We start from the raw sequence: 25681 nt of genomic DNA, 5'->3' as shown, positions 1-25681 counted from the left end.
TGGGGGTGTGACGGGCAATTCAAACACCATTAACTCCGGAGCCAATTAAACAATATCTTTAGACCACCGTAGAGTTTCGTATGGTCCGCCAAGCCGTAAAGTGAAATAAATACGTCTATATTTTAGCTCATCGGTGCCACTCGTGTCACACGAACCCACACAGACCGGCTGCCGACGTGGAATGTTGGGTCATGTAATGTTCTGGTAGCGTTTCCCATTTTTATCTTGTCTGAAAACCACGCTGAGGACAATTCCAATTAATTACTGATCGTTAGTCCTGATTGTAGCACTAAGACGATTTTCTCATTCGCTCAGTGTTCAAACTCCCCTCCTGTTACACGCGCTGAGGCAGAGGTGGAATCCCTTTGTATTTTAATATGAAGTATATTCTAAAAATCACTTATTCCCTGAGACGTGATAGCACTAAAGCCCATAAAGAACATTCTGTGCCTAAATTCATGTTAAATAAGCCAAAAAGGCTTTTCCACAACTGCTTTATACTCTTCGTGTTGTTAATCACGAATGCTGCGGGGGTCCCAGAGCCTGGGGGCACAAATAACCCCAATTCTGCCCTTTACAGACGTGCTCAGTGTGTCCAGCGCTAAAACTGGATCCCCCGGCTGCGGCAGCAAATCAGCCCTTTAACAAGTGTCCAGCAAACCATCCCTTTAATAACCCAGCAAAGCATCCCTTTAATAACCCAGCAAACCATCCCTTTAATAACCCAGCAAAGCATCCCTTCAATAACCCAGCAAACTGTGCCGTTAGTGAGAAGCACAGGACGGGCTCAGATTCATTGGAAATAAAGGGGCAACTCCATCAATTTTGAGCCCAGCAACCTGCGTCGCCTTCACTTTGGGAAGCGAAACGCAGAGCAAACTGCTCTTAACAGGGATGCTCTTGTTTGGGCGAGGCGGTGAACCCCTTCGGGTCCCTCCAGTGCACTGCGAACTGCAATTAGCAACGAGCTTTTGCTCTTTGGGGGTGCGCTGGCGAACATCAAGGGGCGCTAAGTAAGGAGGTTGTTGTAGCAGCCTCGTTCGGTGCAAGGAAAGCAGGAGCCACTTAACATCATGCACAACAGCCCTGTGCAGCTGATGGGTTTAGCAGTCTGCAATGGGACAGGAGTTCCATAGGCTGTTGTCTGGCAATGTATATAGCCTGAGAAAGCAAAAGAACCATTATAACTTAATGCATTAGGAAAGCACAAAGAAATAGAAGAGCAACACTCATTAAGTGGTTATTTAGGGTGCCTACCCCAAGACAGGTCGAGCACCTGAAAACTGGAAAGCTGCACATGTGAAAACTGAGTCTTGAGCTTGAGCTTAAAATTGAGGACCCATCTGCACGGGGCTTTTTAGGCAGGAATTCAGGATGGGAATCCCATCCTCAGTCCGTGAGTCTCTCGGGACAGAGGAAGGGACATCGCTCACCCTGACACCCAGACTGAGTCTAGAGGCGGCTTTGGAAGCGCTGGTCCTGCAAAGCCCAGCTTTGCGCAGCACCGGAACCGGGCAGGAATAATCAGCCGCCAACCGGTTCCACCACAAACGCAAACCTTGGTAAGGCCAAAGCTCCGCTTGACTCGGTGGATCCCAACCTGCGTTTTTCTGAAGCCAGAGGCGGGGTGAGCGGCGTCAGATCAAACACGAGCTGACCCCACGTACCTGACGCAGCCTCACGCAAAAACGTTTAATCTTGGTGGGGTTTTGCTCGCTTGCTTTATGAACTTGTTCCATCAGGAACGCTGGTGATAATGGGATGACTCAGCCTGAGGAGCAAGGGAGTGCCTGACCCTTTATTGATCCGGAACTAAACTTTAGGCCTGGCTTTATTTCGGAGATCAAATAGCCACATGTGTACGTAGATAAAGGAGCACAGCAGGCTGTCCATCCCATAATTTGATGGCCCAAAAGCCGTAATTTCCAACAGTTTATACAGACTGCAAAGCCCATCAAAAATACCCCAGTGCCATTTCTGAGGAATAAGCGATGCGGGAAGAACGGGAGATACGGGAAACAGATACACGCAAACCAGCCTTTAACGCTTAACGGTTCTCACCTGGAATAACAGAGATAGTTTTCAAAGCTCGGAGAACTCTGAAAGTTCTCAATGCAGAGACATTCCCCAGGTCCACAAACTCTGTGACATATCTGCAATGAGGGAGGTCACACACAGAGAACACAGTGACAAAACACACACCGAAATCCACCACCGAGTACAGACAGAGCAATACGGCACTCACAGGCCGGCACCCACAGCTAACACCAACCTTACCTGGGATTACAGAAATAGTTTTCAAAGCTCTCAGAACCCTGAAAGTGCGCAGAGCTGAAACATTGCCTAGGTTTACAAACTCTGTTATATACCTGCAGAATTAAACCAGAGTTAATGGCACCGTCGGGGTCACCGTCCTTTTCACACAGTTGTTTGCTTGCAGGAAACAGCTCGTCAGTTAAAAATGCTCTAGGATTAGCGTTTAAAAGGGAGAGACGGACAATTTCAGAGCCAGAACACAGTTTAAGTGTCTCCCCACTGCAAGGTCCAGCTCAGACACTGGCGCTCTCGCCTGGATAGGACTTGAAAATGTAACGCTATTGCTACAGAATGAAACTGTACGGCTGTCAGTGTTTGAGGAGACGCGGTGACACCCCCTCGGGTCAGTGGTTTCGGGTTTATTCATGGTTTTAGTAAAGCACGATCATCTTTGCTTTGATCAGCATCCTTGGTGTGTACCCTGCACCACCTGCCCCAGCCACAGGTAGGAACGATCATCCCCTTCTTAAACCCGAGATACACAGAGGATAAGGGGCTCAGTAAGAGCCTGAGTTGTATTTTACCACGGCTTGGAATAGATTATTTCCTCTGTGCTGTCAGAAAGCAAACAGGGTATATATAAAGGAAGAAATGCACAGTATTCAAGCTCCTTCCCGGTGCAGAAAGGCCTTGAGTGCTTCATAAAAAGGATCTAAATAATGCACAGGCGTGTTCCAGCCCTTGCCACGCAAAAATAGGTTGTGTTTGAAGTGTATGGGCAACCTCATTGGGAATGAGGAGCGACGGAGTCGGAGCAGCTGGAGGTTTAGCGCATTAAGATCAATGCGCTGGGCCTTGTAAAGCTGGCGAGCTGTTACTTGTGAGTTTAGCAAGAAACAAAGGAAATAACCAATTTGTGGGTCTGTGTGCACGGAACGGGGGAGTTTACACTGTGCAGACCCCGTTTATGTTTGCGTTTTAGGTACAATGTCCAACTCTTTGCATATGTTTTAATAGATGGCTAAAAAGCATGTAGGAAAAGAGCAGAAACAGCCGTCTTAGCTGCAGAATGCAGCCCCGACGAGGCGCTTTATGCAATGAAGGGAAGACCCAGAAATCTGTGCATCTCCTGGTTATCTGTGAGCTCAGACACCCCAGGATCCCTCATCAGAGCAACACGGGCAGGAGAGAACGAGGAAGGAAAACATCGCATATCCTTTCTGCCATTGCACCTTCATTGAGTGGGTTAATGGTGCTCAATCTGAATGCACAAGCCCAAGAGGGACGAGAATTTCAACCCGTTTGGCTCCCAGTGTTGTGTTTAAACACATGGGCAACCTGCAATGCCAGGCGCTGTTATAAAGTGTGTTATTAATACCGGCAGTTTAGGGAAAATGATGGTTTTTGCAGCAGCGACTCCACGAAGCTGCATTTTCAACGTGTGACTGCGCCAGGTTACCGCTTCCCTTCGGAAAATCAAGCAAGATTGGGGATTCACTTGAGTGAATCACACCAAGTTGGGAGGGAGTGTGGAGCTGCTGGAAGGCAGGAGGCTCTGCAGAGGGGTCTGGATAGACTGGAAAAATGGGCTGATTCCAATGGGATGAAGTTCAACAAGGGCAAGTGCTGGGTGCTGCACTTTGGCCACAACAACCCCCTGCAGCGCTCCAGGCTGGGCGCAGAGTGGCTGCAGAGCAGTCGGGCAGAAAGGGACCTGGGGGACTAATGGACAGGAAGCTCAACATGAGCCAAGTGTGCCCAGGTGGCCAAGAAGGCCAATGGTGTCCTGTCCTGTATCCAAACAGCGTGGTCAGCAGGACAAGGGCAGTGACCCTTCCCCTGTGCTCTGCACTGGGGAGGCCACACCTGGAGTGTTGTGGTCAGTTCTGGGCCCCTCAGCTCAGGAAAGAGATTGAAGTGCTGGAGCGGGTCCAGAGAAGAGCAACACGACTGGGGAAGGGGTTGAACACAAGCCCTATGGGGAGAGGCTGAGGGAGCTGGGCTTGTTTAGTCTGGAGAAGAGGAGGCTTAGAGCTGAGCTCAGCACTCTCTAGAACTACCTGAAGGGCAGTTCCAGCCAGGGGGGGATTGGGCTCTTCTCCCAGGCATCAGCAATAGGACAAGGGGCCATGGGCTTCAACTCTGCCAGGGGAAATTGAGGCTGGAGATGAGAAAGCAATTCTGTGCAGAGAGTGGTCAGGATTGGAATGGCTGCCCAGGGAGGTGCTGGACTCACCGTCCTGGAGGTTTTTAAACTGAGATTGGACATGGCGCTTAGTGCCATGATCTAGTCAATGGACTGGAGTTGGACCAAGGGTTGGACTGGATGATCTCTGAGGGCTCTTCCAACCCAGTCGATTCTGTGATTCTGTGAGTTTTCCTTCACTGATTCTCTCCTTGCACACCCACCCTGTTCCCGAGGTCTCATCCCACCCCCCGTGTGCCACAAAGAGCCGAAATAAGGCGTAAACGCCACTTACGCCATCATGATGACGCTGAAATCCAGCCAGTTCCACGGGTCGCGCAGGAAGGTGAAGCCGTCTATACAGAAACCGCGCGCGATGATCTTCACGAGCGATTCAAACGTGTAAATCCCGGTGAACGTGTATCTGCGGCGAGGAGATCGAAGAGGGTGGTGAAGGTGTCGGTTTAGTGGGGAGAAGAATGAATTACAAACACTTTTGGGTAAAAACAGTGGCTCTAAAAGGCGGTTTGTATTCGTATTAACTAAAATGTGAGTGGGAACAGAGTTCGTGGTATAAAACAACAGAATTAGGAGATTTTAAAGCACAAGAAGCGTTACTTACTCCACATTCTTGGACCATTCGGGTGGGTTACTAAAAGTCATGAATACACAGTTGGTCAAAATAGTGCACATAATGATCATGCTAAATACTGTGGGACAGAGTCAAGGATCAACGGGACGCTCGTGTGGCTCTTTACAGCACCCCAGAGCCCCCAAAATCACCTTAGGGCTCCCCAAATATCACCTTAGAGACCCAAAAATCACCTCAGAGCCCCCAAAAATCACCTCAGAGCCCCCCAAATATCACCTTAGGGCTCCCAAATATCACCTTAGAGCCCCCAAAAGTCACCTCAGACCCCTAAAAATCACCTTAGAGCTGCCCAAAAGTCACCTTAGAGCCCCCAAAAATCACCTTAGAGACCCCCAAAAATCACCTTAGAGCCCCCCAAACCACCTTAGACCCCCCAAAAATCACCTTAGACCCCCCAAAAATCACCTTAGATGCGGGAAGCGAAGCCTCTAAAACCAAAATGAAGACGTTTCCGTTCCAGAGGCACTTCCTACACATCAATTAATAAGCAGGGCAGCTCATCCAATATACTCCTATTTATCTCTAATACCAGCTGATGGTTGGGAAGCTCAACCCGGGAACATTTTGGAACAGCTTTGCCATTAGAAGGAAGTTTGAGAGATGCCAAAAGGGCAAGAAATTAGCACCTAATTACATCTAAGGTGCTTTTCCAGCTACTAATTGTATTTAACCATTTCTATTGAACAGGTTTAGCGGCTGGTTAGAGCTCAACTCTTCACATGAAGCAAAACCTTAAATCAACTTGGCTCCCAAACTTCTGCGCACTGAGGACGGACACAAATAAATACAATTGAGCAGGGAAAATCAACCAAATGTTTCCTTGCCCAAAGAAGCACATTTTTAAGGCAAAACAGTGGGTTTTTGTATAGACTCTGAGGCTGGTTTGGCACCATAATTCATAGACACCATTGGAACCCAGCAACGAGACAACAGGGATGGGATTTGTCAATGAATACACATCGGCTAAAGAACTCGGTCATGAAAAGGATATGAATGTATCAAAATTTTAATAGCTATTCTTCTAAACAGATTAAAAGGACTTAAAATGTACAAGGCAGGTGTGGCACTAAATCGGAAGAGTGTTTTCCCTCTGTTTAGGACTACAAAGGTCTGTGGAGACACAAAGAGAGAGAGGAAGGGAGAGTTAATGCATGGAAATCAAAGTGTTAAAGAGCAGCAACTTTCATGGTCACAAAACAATAATCTCCTTAATGAACTCCTGTGAGGATAAAACACACCTGCCGGTGACCACGGATAATTCTGCTCCAAACCATCCGTTCTGTTAAACACCCCAGAGAGAGCAGCAGCAAAATATCCCATGTGAGCGCACACGTGGTAGAAGCACTAACAGAGAAAAACCCAGGCCCGAAGGCCATTTTGGGCACATTCTGTGTCGTCGCACCAACTCCTTGAGCTCTCATTGCCTTTAATTAGCGAGACGTTACTTTACACGGGACCTGTGGAATGAATCTGGAAACGTTAGGCAGGATTGATCTTATCTCTCCATCACCAGATGCTGTTTCACAGAATCCCAGAGTGTCAGGGATTGGAGGGACCTGGAAAGCTCATCCAGGTCAATCCCCCCATGGAGCAGGAACACCCAGATGAGGTTCCACAGGAACCAGGCGGGTTGGAATGTCTGCAGAGAAGGAGACTCCACAACCCCCTGGGCAGCCTGGGCCAGGCTCTGCCACCCTCACCACCAACAAGTTTCTGCTCAGATTTAAGCGGAACCTCCTGTGTTCCAGTTTGCACCCGTTGCCCCTTGTCCTGTCCCTGGTTGTCACCAGAAGAGCCTGGCTCCATCCTCCTGACACTCCCCCTTTCCATATTGATCCCCAGGAATGAGTCCCCCCTCAGTGTCCTCTTGTCCAGCTCCAGAGCCCCAGCTCCCTCAGCCTTTCCTCACACGGGAGATGCTCCACTCCCTCCAGCATCTTGGTGGCTGCGCTGGACTCTCTCCAGCAGTTCCCTGTCCTGCTGGAACTGAGGGGCCACAACTGGACACAAGATTCCAGGTGTGGTCTCCCCAGGGCAGAGCAGAGGGGCAGGAGAACCTCTCTGACCTACTGACCACCCCCTTCTAACCCACCCCAGGTCCCATTGGCTTCCTGGCCACAAGGGCCCAGTGCTGGCTCATGGTCATCATGGTTTCATCTCCCACATCAGAAAGCACTGGGAGAATCACACACATCTGGAGCGGCAAAATCAAAACCGACTTTAATACTAGCTTGGAGCTCATTCTGCTACATGAGACAATTAAACAGTAAATTATTTGAAAAGGAAATCAAATCGGATCGCGGTTCGGCACTAAGCGAGAAGCATTAGTTAGCACAACCACTAATGCATCTCCCAAGAAAAGCGCTTTAAAGCCAATCCTGGGCGGCTCTTAAATTGCAGCATCAAGAGCGTTGGAACAACGATCTAAAAGGCCATCGGTTTTTCAAAGCTGCGCATCACGGAGCGGTGACGGGACGCCCCATTCTAAGAGCCGCCTGTCTGTCCTTCCCTGACACCACAAACTACCCAAGTCTCACACGGGTCCTGTTTAAATCTCCCGCTGTCGCCCGCAAAGGCGTCGGAGCAGGACCCACCGCTCCGGGATGCTCACGGGCACCGCTTGTGAAGATTTAAGATCTACACCACCTTTTAAGCGATGAAATCGCCGCTGTGACTGTGCTGAACATGATGTGGGCACAGGGGCCGAAGAAATTTCCCCAAACCCCCCACGGTTGTTCTGTGAGGTGGTTCAGGTTCATTGTGTCTACACGGGGAAAACAATCCCTGTGGGAGGCCGGCTCAGATACAGCTCAGCAAGATGGGTCTGGGGAACAATTTCTTCCCCAAAGGGCTGTGGGGCATTGAACAGGCTGCCCAGGGCAGTGCTGGAGTCACCATCCCCGGAGGGTTGGACAGACGGACATGAGGTTCTCAGGACATGGGGAACGGTTGGACTCGATGATCTTGTGGGGCTTTTCCAACCAAAGTGATTCAAGGCCAAGAATAAACCAAGAATGCTTTACACGGAGACACAGGCCTGCGCGTGACACTCCAACCCAAAGACTTTAGGCCTGTCCTAGGAGAGCGAGCCAGGCCTGGTTGGGAAGGCGGGTGTCGGCTGCTCCGTATGGACGCTCAGAGACTCTTTCCTTGAGTGAAAACATGGAAACGCGCATTTTCAGCAGCCGTTTCACAAGGATCAACGCAGAAATGGGGCGTTCCCTGTGGTAACAGCAGCTCTTCCACGCCCTGCCCAGGTTTCTCTTTTTGGACCATAACGCTTGTTGAACTTATTCCCATGTCCAAAGCCCGTCCTAACTGGGCTTGGTGCAGCTCCAACACCAGGAAAGTGCTTTACGTTCCCATCTGCTCATCGATTCTGACGGTTCCAAGAGCTCTGGTTCCCCTGGGTAACTCCTAAAACCCTGGGCAAGTCTTCTCTTGGTCTCATCAGTAGAAAGGAGAGCACAAAAGCCAAAAAGCGTTCGGCAATTTAAAGCCTCACCTTAGTTGTTCTTTCTGCTGCTGACATATTCAAACCCCAGTTCAAAATGGCTGCCTGCTCTTAAAACGTTTGCTGGGTCAGGTCCAAGAACGTCCTTAAGCCCTTTTAAGATCTGCTGAGGCGAAGCTCAGAACTTGACGCAAGGCGATACCTGGAGAACGGCATTTTGCAGCCGCCTTCTACAAGCCGGAGCCTGGTTGAACTTCCCAAAGCCTCAGTTGGTTGCTAAAGGGTTGTGAAAAAGGCTCTTCTGGCCACTTAAAGTTGGCTGGAACCTGCGCTTCACAGAGACCTCAGAAATGTTGTGCTTTTAGTTCAGCAAGGCCTGCGACACCGTCTCACAACCCGCTCATATCAAGCTCGGGATGATGATGAACAGGCTGGAGGGCAGAGCCTGGAGGGCTGTGATCAATGGTGCAGAGTCTGGTTTACCTGTAGTTAGTGGGGATCCCCAGGGCTCAGTGTTGGGTCTGGTTCTGTTCAACCTGTTCGTCAATGATCTGGATGAACAGACCGAGTGCACCCTCAAGTTTGCTGATGATACCAAGAGGCTGTGCTGCCACCCAGAGACCTGGACAGGCTGGACGGGGCAGAAGAACCTGATGAAGGTCGACAAGCAGAGGGTCCTGCACCTGGGGAGGAACAACCGCCGGCACCAGCACAGGTTGGGGTGACGTGCTGGGACACAGCGCTGCAGAGAAGGACCTTGAGTTCTGGTCAACAACAGGTTGACCGTGAGTCACCAATGTGGCCAAGAAGCCAACGGTACCTGGGGGGCATTGAGAAGAGCGTGGGCAGCAGGTCAGGGAGGTTGTTCCTCCCGCTCTGCTCTGCCATCTGCAAAACTGGGGCCAGGTCTGGGCCCCCCCAGTTGAAGAAGGACAAGGAATTACTGGAGGGAATCCAGCGGTAGCTACGAAGATACTGAGCGGCATAGAGCATCTTATGAAGAGACACTGAGACAGCTGGGCCTGCTCAGCTGGAGAGGGATGTGACCAACGGGATCAATATCTCAGGGTGGGTGTCAGAGGATGGACCAGACTCTGTTCAGTGGTGCCCGACGCCAGGGTGAGGGGCAACGGGCACAGACAAACACAGGAGGCTCCATCTGAACATGAGAAACGTCTTTGCTGGGAGGTGCCGGAGCCTGGCCCAGGCTGCCCAGAGCGGGTGTGGAGTCTCCTTCTCTGAGACATTCAAACCCCCTGGACCCACCTGTGTGATCTGCTTTGGTGACCCTGTGTGATCCGCTCTGGTGACCCTGTGTGATCCGCTCTGGTGACCCTGTGTGATCCGCTCTGGGGCTGGGGGATCTCCAGAGGTCCTGCAGCCCAACCAGCCTGGGGTTCAGGGATATAAGAAGAAGTCAGATCATAAAAGATAAGCCTTCTCTACATCTATTTGTAAAACAGTGCGTTGAAGCAGCTGTGCTGGGGAGCGCGACAACGGTGGCAAAAAGCACTCGGTTCTATGGAGATTTAAACCACTCCGCTTCTGTAATGGCTGAAAAGTGAGGAGGAGTGGGCAGAAGATTGCAGAAAAAACCAAACCAGCTCTATGAAGAGCCCGAGAACATATGGACCCGTATTCCTGCAGCGGCGAGTGGCGACTGCCTTAGTCTCAGCATCAACAGAGCGGCGACTTTGTGCTGAAACCTGAGCAAGCTCCTTCAACGCAGATATTGTCAGAATGAATGTACAGGGAGCTCCGGCGCTCCATAGGGTGAAGACGTATGAACAGAATTAAACGTCAACGCAAGATATTTTCCAATATTTTGGCTCATGGAGGTGTCTTTCCTTCATATTTATTTCTCCATCCCCCCGCACAAGAGGATAAATTTATTGTTTCTCAGTAACTTATTCTTCACCATTGAAAATCCGATGGGGAAAAAAGGATCTGCCACATTTTGTTCTTGCTTTGAACTCACTGCAAGTAGGAAAAACCCTCAACGTTTTTTATATTTATCGAATAAAACATTCCTGACTTAAATAAAACATTCTGCTTACTCTTACCAATCCCTTTGGAGAGATAGAGCGGAAGAAAAGTAACACGAAACAAGCAAAACCTGAAAAAAGTGTATGGAAATGAGGAGAAAAGGTGGATTTTTGGGATGGTCCTGATGCTTCCCGTGATGTCGGTGAAACGCAAAACCCGCTGATGGGTCTGATCCTCAGACCCTACAACTGATTTGTCCCTTGAATTGAACCCACCTGAGCTTATATACGGTCTCAGCTCCCAGAATATCCTTCTATTGCCTCGTAAATGGTGACATTGCGGGAACATGGGGATGCTCACATGGGTAGGTTCCCAAGTTCTGTTTGCACAAGGAGGTTCATGTACCTGCTTCAACCATGCGCTCCAGGCCAGGAACTGGAAGGTGATTGCTCACAGGTAGTAGATTTTGGGGCTAATTTAGCTCCTTTTTGTCTTTCTGTAAGTACCAGAGAGAGTTTTTCCACGATTGTTTTGCAAATAGCAAAACAGTGACTCACCAATTCTCCCGAGAGTCACGACTCCCATTTTGGACAATGAAACGGGGCAAAAAGAAGCAGCTCGGCCAAAAGCGCTTGCAGGGCTGGGCCCCAAATTCAGGAGCTTCGACTCCTGTACCCAGGTTCTGTTTCTAGGTCACACTGTTTCTCCTTTAAATATCAATTAACAGGCCACTGGAAAGTTCAGTTTCCTTAGATAAACCAAGATCACTGCGTCCTACCGCAAGGAAAAGCGACCAGCTGACTCGTTCCTATGGATGCCGTACGTCTGCGTTACAAGAGCCGTGATGCAAAAGCTTCTGGCAAATGCCGGAGAGGAAAAAAGGAAAGAGAAATCTTGGAAAACTTCCCATGATTCAAGCAGATCCGCAATTCCCCACGATTCAGAGAAGCGGCTTATTGAATGGCCTTAAAAAAGCTTATTTGTGGGAAGTTTGAAGCGGCACACACCTCGGCGATCGCGGCACCGGAGGCGCCGCGAAGGAAACGGGGCTGGTAGGATGTGGATCCGGCGTTGGGAAGAACGAGGCTCCTTTGCAGAGCAGCATCTCCAGAACCTTCCCCTCCACCTGCAGCTCCTCAGCATCTCACGCTCAGGAACGTTTGGTCCCTTCTGGAGATGCGGTGGATGGCACCGCATGGGTGTTCCATGACACTTCGGTTGGGCGCGAGCGGCCACGAACCAAAGGGATCCAGGGAACTGCACTTCATAGGATCATAGAGTCATTTCGGTTGGAATTGACCCTCAGGATCATCGAGTCCACCCATAACCCAACCCATGTCCCTAAGCTTAATCTAAACGCCTTGTAAACCCCTCCATGGACGCTGACACCACTGCCTGTTCCAATGTCTGAGTCGGTTACCTGGCTCTTTTTTCCATAGTTTGCCCACACCAAATCCAGGCAACACCAGATTTGCTTAATAAAGAGAAAATAGTTCCTAAAGAGAACATATTTGTGAGGGAAACCACCAGCTGCCTTCTCAGCAGCAAGAGCAGCTTCAACACAGCACCCACCGAGCACCAGCCTGCCCGGTGTCCAACACACGCCAATCACCATATTCCGAAGCCGGTACCCGCGCTGCTGGCACCACCGACACAACAAATAAGCATTAATTTCACTAGTGTGAATGCAGAACAAGATCAGTTATACCCAACGCTAGCGGCAAATTCAGTTGGTTTCATAGAATAATGCTCTGCCAGTCACAGAATCGCCTCTGAGCGTGACAAGGAATGTCCGTCCCAACCCAACGTCACCTATGACCACGCGCTGATGTGCCAGAGCACCCACTCTGCCCAACTTTGAATGGTGACATCACAGAATCCCAGAGTGTCAGGGGTTGGAGGGACCTGGAAAGCTCATCCAGTGCAATCCCCCCATGGAGCAGGAACACCCAGATGAGGTTACACAGGAACCAGGCGGGTTGGAATGTCTGCAGAGAAGGAGACTCCACAACCCCCTGGGCAGCCTGGGCCAGGCTCTGCCACCTCCCTGTCCTGCTGGAACTGAGGGGCCACAGCTGGACACAAGATTCCAGGTGTGGTCTCCCCAGGGCAGAGCAGAGGGGCAGGAGAACCTCTCTGACCTACTGACCACCCCCTTCTAACCCCCCCCAGGTCCCATTGGCTTCCTGGCCACAAGGGTCCAGTGCTGGCTCAGCCCACAGCACCCGGGATTCCCAGCTGGTCTCCCATCCAAGTACCAAACGGGCCCGACCCTGCTTAGCTTCCCAGATCGGGTATTCTCAGGGTGCTATGGCTGTATATATTATATACATATATATATGGATATATGTTCCCCAAGTGTATTCTGATAGTATCTGAACTAAACCCTTTTTCCAAGGGCAGAGCAGAGGGGCAGGAGAACCTCTCTGACCCACTGACCACCCCCTTCTAACCCACCCCAGGTCCCATTGGCTTCCTGGCCACAAGGGTCCAGTGCTGGCTCACATGGTCAAACCTCTGGCTTCTCAAGCGGCACAGGTGAGTTACAGTTGGTAACGATCTCAAATTCAATTTCTATCAAAGAAAGCCAAGAAAAACAGTAGAAAAGAACCTGAGTTTTAAGAAAATCAGTGACTGCGCTTTGCCTTATTTCACCAGGAGATCCTTCCCCTCCATTTCCAGCACAGTCTTTGTTTACTCACCACTTCATTTCTTAACTGAATTCCACGCCAGTAATGAAATACATACTTAAAACAGTTACCGTCATCCTGTAATTAAATGATTCTTATTGCCCTCATGGTTAAAATGGGCACATTAGCACAACTTGATCTATTTTCAGTTTCCAGACCTTGTTCTCCTAACTCAGGTGCTTAAAGATCCATCTCATCACCCCTATTAAACCTCAAAGAAAAACATAAAGCAAACCAAACGAGCCCCATCCAGCGCCTCCATTCTTTGCCATCTACTCAACCCACACCCAAACCTGCCATTTCCTATGAAAAAGGCGGTTTAGCGACGTCTTTCTTGCAGACTCACTTTCTGGGTCATGTAATAAGGGTCAAAGTCCTCCAGCGGAACAGCAACCAGGCCTTTGGGGATGTCCCCGTAGATGAAAGGCAAATTCTTCCCCGCCTCGAGGTCACTGTTTGGTTTTGGTTTGCTGTCTTCATCGTCGTCGCGGTGGCTGCTGTCTTGCTTCGGGCGCTGCTTCTTTTTTAGCTCCGCGATGTGTTTCTCGATGTTGGCCAGAGATTCCGGAGTGAAGGGTTTAAAACTATCGGGGCCTGGTGGTGCGAGCAGCCGCGCTGCCATCTTTTCATCCTGCAGCAGCTTCTTTAGTGGTGGCGCTCCCCGGACAGCTCAGCTCTACAGGGGCAAAGAGCAAAGGGACAACGTCAATCGCTGCAAAAAACAGATCACAGAATCACAGAATCACAGAATCGACGGGGTTGGAAGAGCCCTCAGAGATCATCCAGTCCAACCCTTGGTCCAACTCCGGTTCATTCACTAGATCATGGCACTAAGCGCCATGTCCAATCTCAGTTTACAAACCTCCAGGACGGTGAGTCCAGCACCTCCCTGGGCAGCCATTCCAATCCTGACCACTCTCTGCACAGAATTGCTTTCTCATCTCCAGCCTCAATTTCCCCTGGCAGAGTTGAAGCCCATGGCCCCTTGTCCTATTGCTGATGCCTGGGAGAAGAGCCCAATCCCCACCTGGCTGGAACTGCCCTTCAGGTAGTTCCAGAGAGTGCTGAGCTCAGCTCTAAGCCTCCTCTTCTCCAGACTGAACAAGCCCAGCTCCCTCAGCCTCTCTCCATAGGGCTTGTGTTCAATCCCTTCCCCAGTCTTGTTGCTCTTCTCTGGACCCGCTCCAGCGCTTCAATCTCTTTCCTGAGCTGAGGGGCCAGAACTGACCACAATACTTGGGGTGTGGCCTCCCCAGTGCAGAGCACAGGGGAAGGGTCACTGCCCTTGTCCTGCTGACCACGCTGTTTGGATACAGGACAGGATACCATTGGCCTTCTTGGCCACCTGGGCACACTGGTGGCTCATGTTGAGCTTCCTGTCCATTAGTCCCCCAGGTCCCTTTCTGCCTGACTGCTCTAGATGGAAAAGCGGAAAGCGAGGAAGATCCAAAGCCTCTTCAAGTCCTCCCGGAGTCAGAAAAGCAGAATTGATGCTCTTCAGTCCCCATATGAGCTACGGGCAGATGCGCAAGTGCTGGACATTGCAGGAACCTGCACGTCCCTGCCCATTCCATCCTGTCCCCCCCATTATTACCTGTTTCCCTGTCCTTGCCCTTCACTGTTTTACACCACAGACAGACGGACACACAGACCCGGGTCCCCAACACCCCGATCTCCTAAACACAAACTCTACTCGACGACAGAAATGGTTCACAAAAGCAATTTTATCCAAAGCAGTGCTTACCTGCGGAAGTTATTCTACCAACCATTGCTCTCTAGCAAACTGATTATTAGATCAAAACATTATCAGATAAAAACTGATTATTAGATTAAAAATTAGTATTAGCTAAAAAATTGATATTAGCTAAAAATTCCAAGTCAGGCCTATCCCAGGATCAAGGTGTTCGGCCTCATGTAACGAGGGCAGCTCGTTCCTCCCCCAGCTAACGAGGCGTTTAGCAAAGTGCTTCTCTTAATGTGCGTAACACGAGGGGAAACTTGGGGCCAATATACACTGAGTTCTGAAAAACATGCTCCTTCGCGTCCTACCAGATGTTAATTATGGTAGTTAATGAGCAGTTTCCTTAATGACACGGGCATCCCCATGACCGGACCCAGTGGGGTCACATCTCCGCTCCAGGAGGTCAAATCGCGCCCTTTCCTCTTGCATCTAATTACCAGGGTTTCTATTCATTCTCAAGCACTAAGAATGAAGCGATTGTAAAAGCCTCTCGCCGAGCGCAACGGCAACGCCTGCAAGTTACGTCTCTATAACACACGAGTTACTCCGAGGCTCCGTTTCACCCCATCCAGCTGCTTCCAAACCCTCCGGCACCTTTTGCCGAAGCCTCGCTCGGGCGAGCTGAGAACAAACAGCATTGCCGAGGCACCGGGGGCTGCTCGGGGCGCCGGAGCCGCCGGGGGCTGCTTGAGGCACTGGAGCTGCCGGGGGTTGCTCGGGGCGCCGGAGCCACCGGGAGCTGCTCGGAGCGCTGGAGCCGCCGGGGGCTGCTCGGGCGCCGGAGCCGCCGGTGCGGCAGCACTGCGGTGAGCGCTGCAGGGGACGCGGCCCCGCGCGCCCGACGCGGCCACAACCCCACAGGAACGTAAAACAACCACGAGGTTCCGGCACGGGAACAAGCGAAAGGCTCCGCGCCGCACGGCCGCTTAGCGAGGGGAAAGGATCAGCGGTTCAGCCACACGCACGGCGTCAAAATGGGTATTAAGGAGCCTCTGCGAGCAGAATGACTTTCAAATTGCTTGTGAACTACAATACAGGGTTGAATCGTTAAAATTTAGCTGGTTTAGCATATTAGCCACCAAGCGGCTTCCCAGCCCTTGGCCCTTTGTGTTCTCCCGGGGCAGAACTGGTCACCGAAACCGTCCCATGTTAAGGACACGCTCACCAACCCCAGCAACGGGCACGTCCCGATACCCCGAATCAACCTGCCTGTGGGTTCCATGATCAACCCCAGCGCGGGTTTCACAGAGTCCTTTCCTACCAGCACCCGGACATCCCAGCCTGTCACTCAGCACCGGGGGGTCCAAACGCCACAACGTTGTATTTAAACAGCCCCTCCAAGCGGTTTCGGGTGATTCCTGAACCGTTTACACACCCAAGGTGCTTTACAGACCCAAAGCTGCACCGCACCTGTCCATTTAAACGCTGTTTCTATCTCAGGTTTTATCCAGAGCCAAAAGAATTCAAATGTAAACCCCTCTCCTTATGTAACTACCCTGGGATTTTGTCATATAAACCCAACCGGGTGTTTCTAGAGTAATAATAAAGATTCAAAAACGTGGCAAGAGGGGGAAGCAAAGCCAGTGTCTCGGTCATATTATCTCCAAAAACATCACGGAACAGCATGCTGGTATGAAGGAGAAATTAATTTATTCTATTCTTGCAGCATTTGCATGCGTTTAATTACCAAATTTCCCACATACTGTGAAAGTCTACGGCAGCGATGGGGATGTGGTCTAATTGAATGGCACAGATAAATATGGACGGGCTGGAATTAGAAACCAAAGTAGCGCAGGGACACGGCACAAAAAAGGAAAGAGTGAAGGATGGCGATGGAACGTTGAATGTGATGTCTATTGAATTCCTTAATTCAGACCCACTGAGCAGGTTTGGTATCTCTGATGTTCTCACCATGACCCCCAGTCTCCACCTTTGCCATCGACAGAACCACCCAGAATATTTCAGAAAGTTTGTTGCATTAAAAAATATCTAAATGGTGGGAGTATCAAGGGTTTCTGCTCGCAGGATTCACCGGGGTCTCGGTGGGAAGAAAAGCTCAATAACAACACCTTTTCAGGTGAGGATATGATAATATTTGTTAAATGTCTGTTGGTATTCACCAGGAAGGGTTTTCAGTGTTTGTGGGAAGAATGGGGTAAGTTGAGAGAGCATGAACATCTGCTAAATAATGATAAGAAGGAAGGAGGAGAAGGAGGAAGGAAGGAAAGAAGGAGGAGGAAGGAAGGAAAGAAGGAGGAGGAGGAGGAAGGAAAGAAGGAGGAGGAAGGAAGGAAAGAAGGAGGAGGAGGAGGAAGGAAAGAAGGAGGGGGAGGAGGAAGGAAAGAAGGAGGGGGAGGAGGAAGGAAAGAAGGAGGGGGAGGAGGAAGGAAAGAAGGAGGGGGAGGAGGAAGGAAAGAAGGAGGAGGAGGAGGAAGGAAAGAAGGAGGAGGAAGAGGAAGGAAAGAAGGAGGAGGAGGAGGAAGGAAAGAAGGAGGAGGAGGAGGAAGGAAAGAAGGAGGAGGAAGGAAAGAAGGAGGAGGAGGAGGAAGGAAAGAAGGAGGAGGAGGAGGAAGGAAAGAAGGAGGAGGAAGAGGAAGGAAAGAAGGAGGGGGAAGAGGAAGGAAAGAAGGAGGGGGAAGAGGAAGGAAAGAAGGAGGAGGAGGAAGGAAAGAAGGAGGAGGAGGAAGGAAAGAAGGAGGAGGAAGGAAAGGAGGAGGAGGAAGGAAAGGAAGAGGAGGAAGGAAAGGAAGAGGAGGAAGGGAAGGAAGAGGAAGGAAGGAAGGAAGGAAGGAAGGAAGGAAGGAAGGAAGGAAGGAAGGAAGGAAGGAAGGAAGGAAGGAAGGAAGGAAGGAAGGAAGGAAGGAAGGAAGGAAGGAAGGAAGGAAGGAAGGAAGGAAGGAAGGAGACTAGTAATACTAATACTACTACTACTAATAATATAAAAAGCCCCAAAGCAGCCGCATACAACAAGGGCGTCAGCACATCTGTTTCTGGGTTGAATTCAGACTCGGTCTATTTTGGTAAAACTTCCTGCTGTAGGAATCACAACCTCTACAGGAATCACACCCGCTACAGGAATCACAACCCTTACAGGAATCACACCCGCTACAGGAATCACAACCCCTACAGGAATCACACCCGCTACAGGAATCACAACCTCTACAGGAATCACACCCGCTACAGGAATCACAACCTCTACAGGAATCACACCCGCTACAGGAATCACACCCGCTACAGGAATCACAACCTCTACAGGAATCACAACCTCTACAGGAATCACACCCGCTACGGGAATCAATCACACCCGCTACGGGAATCACAACCTCTACAGGAATCACACCCGCTACGGGAATCAATCACACCCGCTACGGGAATCACAACCTCTACAGGAATCATACCCGCTACAGGAATCAATCACACCCGCTACGGGAATCACACCCGCTACGGGAATCACACCCGCTACGGGAATCAATCACAACCTCCACAGGAATCACACCCGCTACGGGAATCACAACCGAGAGCACAAGCTGCTTTTCATTCCTTTTGTGTGTGTGTATTTAAATCAGTTACTAGAGGGTGTTCACAAAACATCAGGCACTATCTAGTTATTTGATTTTGAGACCAATGAAGCTGGAAACCAGCGGGGAACTGGGAGCTGATGGGAAGCGCTGGGACCTCAGGGGACACCGGGACTTGTCACTGTCACCCGCACTGTCACCACATGGAGCTCCCTGGGGCCACATTGAAATAATACGTGTGTAAAGATGCAAAGATCCAAGATTTCACACCAGAAATCAAAAATACCAACGTTGTACTGAGGTGCCCAGTTGCTGAGACTTAATGATTTTTTTCTAAGTGTTCCCAGCAGCCCATTTACTGGTACATTATGAAATATTCTAGTCAATTATTCAGGCTGATTGTCAAAATAAATTAAAAACCACTTTTGAGGCGATATCTTCGCTTTAATACATTTCTCCGCTTATTAATTTGCGCGATTCGATGGTTCACAGAACGTCTTTCGGTCCCTTCGAGGTGAATTTTGTACAGTCCTCTGGAATTCTGCATCACGTTTGACGCCGTGAAGGAGAAGGAAGAGGAGATATTTCCATTTGGAAGCAACACCTATGGGTCTGTCGCTGGCCCATCCTATATAAGATAATGCAGATGCTTCCCGGGCGCTCGACGCTCAAGTTCAAGGGCAAGAAAGGGGTTTGGCTCTTGGAATAGAAGTTGCAGAACTGAACTTGAACACCCACTGAACGGAAACATCTGGAGGAGACAGAAGCTCAGCAGCAACCCAAAGCAACAGGAACGTATTAGATGTATTAATATTTAAAGACGCTTTAATAAAAACCTGAGAAACTAAAAGATGTAGTAGTGCGGGGGTTTCCAGTCCCTACCAGTAGCACCACAACTTCTTTAGTGTCACTTAGTGAGTTAGAAGGACAAAAAGAGAGTGAATCCCTGTTCGCCGTCACCCAAAGGCAACTGGTGTTTATCACCTGGGAACATGGAGACTCGTCCAGATGACGCAAGTTCAAGCGCAGCACTTGAGCTTCCCCTCTGAAAGCACAATTTCTAACCAAGGAATGATCCAAAATAGTTACCGTGCGATAGTTAAGACACTAACTTGAATTTCATTCCGTGTTCGGTTCACTCAGCCTATCGGCGACGCATAAAATAGGAGCAAGGTAACAGTTACTCTGTACAATAATTATGCAATGTAAAATAATTCGGGAGGAATTCATGTGATGTTGTGGTATGATTATAAATGGTACAAATATGAAAATGAGGACAACAAACAACCCCCCTTCCAGTTCTCTCCTCTCACACAACAGTTTTCAGAATTTCTGCAATGTTCTGGAATACAGCCCATGCAGGCCTGGGGTTTCCTTATGAGTTCATGGAATCACAGAATAGTTTGGGTTGAAGGGACCTTCAAATGTCACCTTATGCCATGAGCAGGGACATCTTCAGCAGCTCAGGGTGCTCAGAGCCCCGTCCAGCCTGGCCTGGGATGTCTCCAGGGATGCTTCATCCACCACCTCTCTGGCCAACCTGGGCCAGGCTCTCACCACCCTCAGGGCCAACAATTGCCTTTTATCCAGCCTGAATCCCAGAATGTCAGGGGTTGAAAGGGCCCTGGAAAGCTCATCCAGTGCAATCCCCCCATGGAGCAGGAACACCCAGATGAGGTTCCACAGGAACCAGGCGGGTTGGAATGTCTGCAGAGAAGGAGACTCCACAACCCCCTGGGCAGCCTGGGCCAGGCTCTGCCACCCTCACCACGAACAAGTTTCTGCTCAAATTTAAGTGGAACCTCCTGTGTTCCAGTTTGCACCCATTGCCCCTTGTCCTGTCCCTGGTTGTCACCCAGAAGAGCCTGGCTCCATCCTCCTGACACTCCCCCTTTCCGTATTGATCCCCAGGAATGAGTCCCCCCTCAGTCTCCTCTTGTCCAGCTCCAGAGCCCCAGCTCCCTCAGCCTTTCCTCACCCGGGAGATGCTCCACTCCCTCCAGCATCTTTGTTGTCCTAATCTCCCCTCTTTTAGTTTAAAACCATCCCCCCTTGTCCTGTCACAACAGGCCCTGCTCAAAAGTCTGTCCCCATCTTTCTTCAGGCCCCTTTTAAGCACTGAAAGGCCGCACTAAGGTCTCCCCGGAGCTTCTCTTCCCAGCTGAACACCCCAGCTCTCTCAGCCGTTCCTCCCCCAGAGCTGCTCCAGCCTCGCATCATTTCTGCGGCTCCTCTGGCCCCTCTCCAGCAGGTCCAGGTCTGTCCTGTGCTCAGGACCCCAGAGCTGGACGCGGTGCCCGGGGGGTCTCACAGAGCGGAGCAGAGGGGACAATCCCCTCCCTGCACCTGCTGCCCACAGGGCTGGGGATGCAGCCCAGGGTACCACTGATCTGGTGCCAGCACATCACCGGCTCATGTCCCATCTATGACCCCCAGCGCCCCAAATCCCTACAGGGCTGCTCTGCATCCCCCATCCCACCATGGATGGACACTGGAGGTTGCCCAACCCACGGGCAGGACCTTGAACTTGGCCTTGTTGAACCTCATGATGTTCACACAGCCCCGCGTCTCCAGTTACGTTGTCTTCATCACCTTTTCTCACTACCCCGCGCATCTCCCCTCTGATGAGACGAACCTCACCCTCCCCAACATCTCACCAAAGATGCAGATGTAGCAATTCAACCATTCCTAATGGTTTTAACGCCACTGATTTCACCACTCAATAAAAAGTTCACCTGCTGGAAACGCCACTGGAGCAGCATTGGAACAGCAGCATTTCTCACTCAGCCCCATGTTTCCAGAGCACTTTCCCACCTGGGTACAAATATATAAGGGGCCTGTGCATCACTTAAATCCCATTAAATCACTAAGGTGGGTGAAATCCACACAAACGGCCTAAGGAGCTGTGATCCAGCTGTAACTCCACGCTGCTTTATCACGAGTTCAGCCCCTAGAACCAGCCTGATTTTTAACGATATCAAGCATTGACACCTCTTGATTTCCACAGAATTCAACTTTTGATCCTTCCTGATTGCACAGCGACAATATTCTTGCTACAGGCCTGGCCGGACACACATGAGCTATTTGTGATTCGCTTCAACTGCCCTGTTTTTCAAGCATTATTCCCCAAAACCCAGCGCCAGAAGCGCCAGATATTCCTGAGTTCGCCCCAAAGTCGGAGCTTCCGATCCCAGCTCTCCCCTGGGGGCAAGCGTGATGGTTTCAGAGCACGCCCCAAATAAACGCATGTGGATTTCATTTGCTTTTAAAATCCATATGGGAGTTCTAGTAAAAATAAGTGACCGTGTATACATACCAAGGGGAAACAAAATGAAGGTTTTATTTATGTAAATGTAAGGCCGCTCGCTGTAAAGCTCACAACGCATTATACGCTACTCACCAACGAACACGTTACTGCTGGTTGGTTTTTGAAAGATCTTCCCTAAACTGGCTGCTCAAAACACTGTGTTGATAAACTCCTCACACCTTCTGCAGCACAACTAACACAGAACGGGACTTTCAGCCATTTCAAAAGGCAAAAATCTTGCTATTTAAGACCTTTTTTTTTCTTCAGAAAGGAGCAATTTTCATAATTTTGCTACAGTCCAGTCCCTACCGGCTGCACTTCACACCCCGAAAGCTGATGTGCTCCATTCGGCAGGAATAGGAGTTTGTTGCAGGACAAGACGGAGTGAAGAGGAGGCAGAAGTTCCTATAACTCCAGAACAGATTTAAACCCAGGCTTTCCTAAGCCAGAAGACCCAGCGAAGTGTCAAAACCCAGCCTGGAATCCCAGCTGGTGTCAGGGAGGGTTTTGAAGGGACCTGGGGGGACTAATGGACAGGAAGCTCAACAGGAGCCACCAGTGTGCCCAGGTGGCCAAGAAGGCCAATGGGATCCTGGCCTGTATCCAAACCAGCGTGGTCAGCAGGACCAGGGCAGTGACCCTTCCCCTGTGCTCTGCACTGGGGAGGCCACACCTGGAGTATTGTGGTCAGTTCTGGCCCCTCAGCTCAGGAAAGAGATTGAAGTGCTGGAGCGGGTCCAGAGAAGAGCAACAAGACTGGGGAAGGGATTGAGCACAAGCCCTATGGGGAGAGGCTGAGGGAGCTGGGCTTGTTCAGTCTGGAGAAGAGGAGGCTTAGAGCTGAGCTCAGCACTCTCTAGAACTACCTGAAGGGCAGTTCCAGCCAGGTGGGGATTGGGCTCTTCTCCCAGGCATCAGCAATAGGACAAGGGGCCATGGGCTTCAACTCTGCCAGGGGAAATTGAGGCTGGAGATTAGAAAGCAATTCTGTGCAGAGAGTGGTCAGGATTGGAATGGCTGCCCAGGGAGGTGCTGGACTCACCGGCCCTGGAGGTTTTTAAACTCAGATTGGACATGGCGCTTAGTGCCATGATCTAGTCAATGGACTGGAGTTGGACCAAGGCTTGGACTGGATGGTCTCTGAGGGCTCCTCCAACCCAGTCCATCCTGTGATTCTGCAGCAGGAACCCACCTTTTCTTTATTTTATTCTCCAGCTTCACGACCGTCCCCTCTGCACACAAGTGAAATAATGAACCATAAGGGGAAGATGTGAGATTTTGGTTATATCCGAGCCCCTCTTAAGCCAACAGCCCGACGATGACAAGCTCCCTGCTCCACCAACAGGAGCCACCGCACGCAATTTCCTCTCTGTGGTTTCCCAGATTATTTTCCCCACCCTCATTCCCAACTCCGGCGCTTTGCTTTTGTTATTTCATCGCATCTGCTTTAACCCCAACCATTTATTTTGCACGCAACGATAACTGATCGATCCCGGGGTATTTGTTGCTGTCAATGGCAGTCGCGGCCGATCGATGGTGAATGGGCAGAACGCGGCACCGCGGCCATTGACAAACAGGACGGACCAACCGACGCGGAAAGTTCATCGTCATGAAGAAGCTGCTGAACATGCCCAGCAAACCCACCGAGGGACGCGGACACAGCAACAGAAAGGAGGATAACGCTACAATTTGGATGTTCAAGCCGCTTAATTTTCACTCCGCGCCGACTTTGATTCTGTTTTATTTCACCGCCTTTAGCCGAGAATCAAGTCCACACTCAATTCCTTGCAATACGCAATCGCTCTCCTGTGCGTTAGAAACGCAGCTTTCCCCCTCTGGTCACAAAATAATCACATAATTAGACTCGTTCCACAATATCTATACCATGATCTAGATACGAGCCATACGTATCGGCTTATATAACTGGTTAAATTCTTTGTAACAGGTCCAGGTCCTCTCCCCCAGGGTGAATGACACTGTAAAGCGCTGAAACGTGTGAAAAAGGATGGAGTAGCCCTTTGGTCACGCCGTTAATCGTTTTAATTTGTTAATCGTAATCATGATAATCATTTTATTTAAACATTCTTGCAGGTAAATCGTTTTATTTAAGCGTCCCCACACGTAAGAACAGGGACTTTCTAAACACAGCAGATGGGAAACACGAGGGGCTGAGCTCCGGGAGGCCTGGAATTTCACCGCACGGAAAATGCACCGACCGCTCCGTTATTACCCTAAAACGCATCAACTCCTCTCCGGTCGCTTTACAGCGCCAGCGGCTATTTATAGGTGACGAACCGCTTCCCCAAATTTACATAACTGCACCTGAAAAATGGGGAGATATGGGGGGGGGGGGGGGCCTGAGGGACCCCGGCCCTGGGGGGGTGGTACCGGGAACCGGCTGCTCGGGAAGCGGCCCCAGCGCGGCTGTTCCCGGCACCGCCGGACTGACCGGGAACACCAGACTTGCCCCCCCCGGGCCACCGTTGGGGTTGGTGACCCCCCCCAGCACCACGAGCTCCTTTGGGAAGAGCGTCCGCCACCAACACAGATGGAAAAATAGGGATTCCCATGCGGGAATATTTCGGCGTCGCCTCCCGCCGGAGCGGGACCCGGCACCACCGCCCGTGCGGACACAACCGATGTAACGCCCGCTCCCTTCTCGCCTCCGCCGGGCTCCTACAACACCCTCGTTCCCCATCATTAAACCCTCCCCAGTGTGAAATGAGGACATAGGGGTCACGGGGGGGGTGGAATGCTGCAGTGCTCCCACGTTACATGATACAGAGATACAACCAGCACCCCAGAAAGCGGCCCCACCTGGGCAGATCTCCCGGGATCCCCGGCACACACGGACCTACCGCGGGCGGGATCCCCCTGCGAACCGCAGCGCGGGGCTCCCGGCTCCTCGCCCCCCGGTTTTCCGCTCACACGCGCTCCCCTTCCCCACGGACTTTCAGACTTTGCCTCGGATCATCTGCAGCTTCTGCTGTGGAGCATCTTCCAGCTTCCCCACCCCCACATCAGCTGGGCAGCATTTGCACCAGAAAGGAGCGGGGAGGGGGGGGGGGAGGGGAAGAAGACACCCAGATTTTTAATAGAAAAAAAGCTTGTGAACATGCAATTCCATCTCCCCAGGAAGGAAAAACACATAAAACTGCATTTCCCCCAAGTCTGTGCGGTGGAACGAAGCAAGAGCGCAAACCGCGATGCCAACATCTGGGTCGGGATGGAGCCTCAAAGCCCCCCCCGGCCATCTCCCCCATAAAAGTCCAAGCTGCCCCCTCCCCTGGCAGCGGGGCTGGGATGCTGAGCGGGGGGGGGGCCGGACCGGCTCTGCAGCGAGGGCTGCGGGGGGAAGGGACGGGAGAACTCCGGCTCTCCCTCCCCACAATGCAGACAAAGAGCACAGCCCCCAATTTCGGGCCTGGGAGAAGGGGCCCGAGCGCCCCCCGGGCTGGGGGGGGTGGGGAAGGTGCCCAAAGGGAACTCCGGGCCCAGGGGTGCAGCGGGAGATCCCCCCTCCCGGCACCGGCCGGGGGACGCGGAGCCGAGGCCGCGGCCGGTTGGGGGCTGGGACCCCCCCCCACTTGGCGGGGGAGCTCGGCCGGAGCGGGGGCACCGGGGGATGGAGCCTCCCCGGTGGGGCTGCGCCGGGACCCCGCGGTGATGGGGAGAGCAGCGGGGACACCTCGGCACCCCCTCCCTGAGCGAACGGGCGAAGTCTCCTCCGCAGGGTGGGGAGGGGAGAGGCTGCCGGGCCCCCCCTCACTGCAGGCGGATTTGGGGCGGGGGTTCCCCCGGCCCCCCCAGCCGGCTCCGGGCTGCACCCCAGAGCGCTCCCCACGCAAGCCAAGAGCTGCTGGAAAACCGCTCTGCGGCAAAGCCCCCGCCC

The 25681-nt window shown here is 51.3% G+C and overlaps 1 protein-coding gene across 1 annotated transcript in view; it reads right to left on the bottom strand.

Annotated features, from left to right (window-relative positions):
• The window catches only part of SCN8A (sodium voltage-gated channel alpha subunit 8), a 57409-nt gene that overhangs the window by 31528 nt on the left and 200 nt on the right, over positions 1-25681 (bottom strand). Inside the window, exons 2-6 of the mRNA XM_082073431.1 lie at positions 13570-13899; positions 6086-6203; positions 5064-5154; positions 4737-4865; positions 2062-2153 (exon numbers count right to left, since the gene is read on the bottom strand). Coding sequence (XP_081929557.1) covers positions 2062-2153; positions 4737-4865; positions 5064-5154; positions 6086-6203; positions 13570-13845 — 706 coding nt within the window. The 5' untranslated portion in view covers positions 13846-13899. The remainder of the gene's footprint in view (positions 1-2061; positions 2154-4736; positions 4866-5063; positions 5155-6085; positions 6204-13569; positions 13900-25681) is intronic.

Source organism: Streptopelia decaocto (genome assembly GCF_964273445.1).
Source record: "Streptopelia decaocto genome assembly, chromosome: 27".
Classification (NCBI taxonomy): domain Eukaryota; kingdom Metazoa; phylum Chordata; class Aves; order Columbiformes; family Columbidae; genus Streptopelia; species Streptopelia decaocto.
This window is presented reverse-complemented; position numbering and strand designations above follow the sequence as displayed.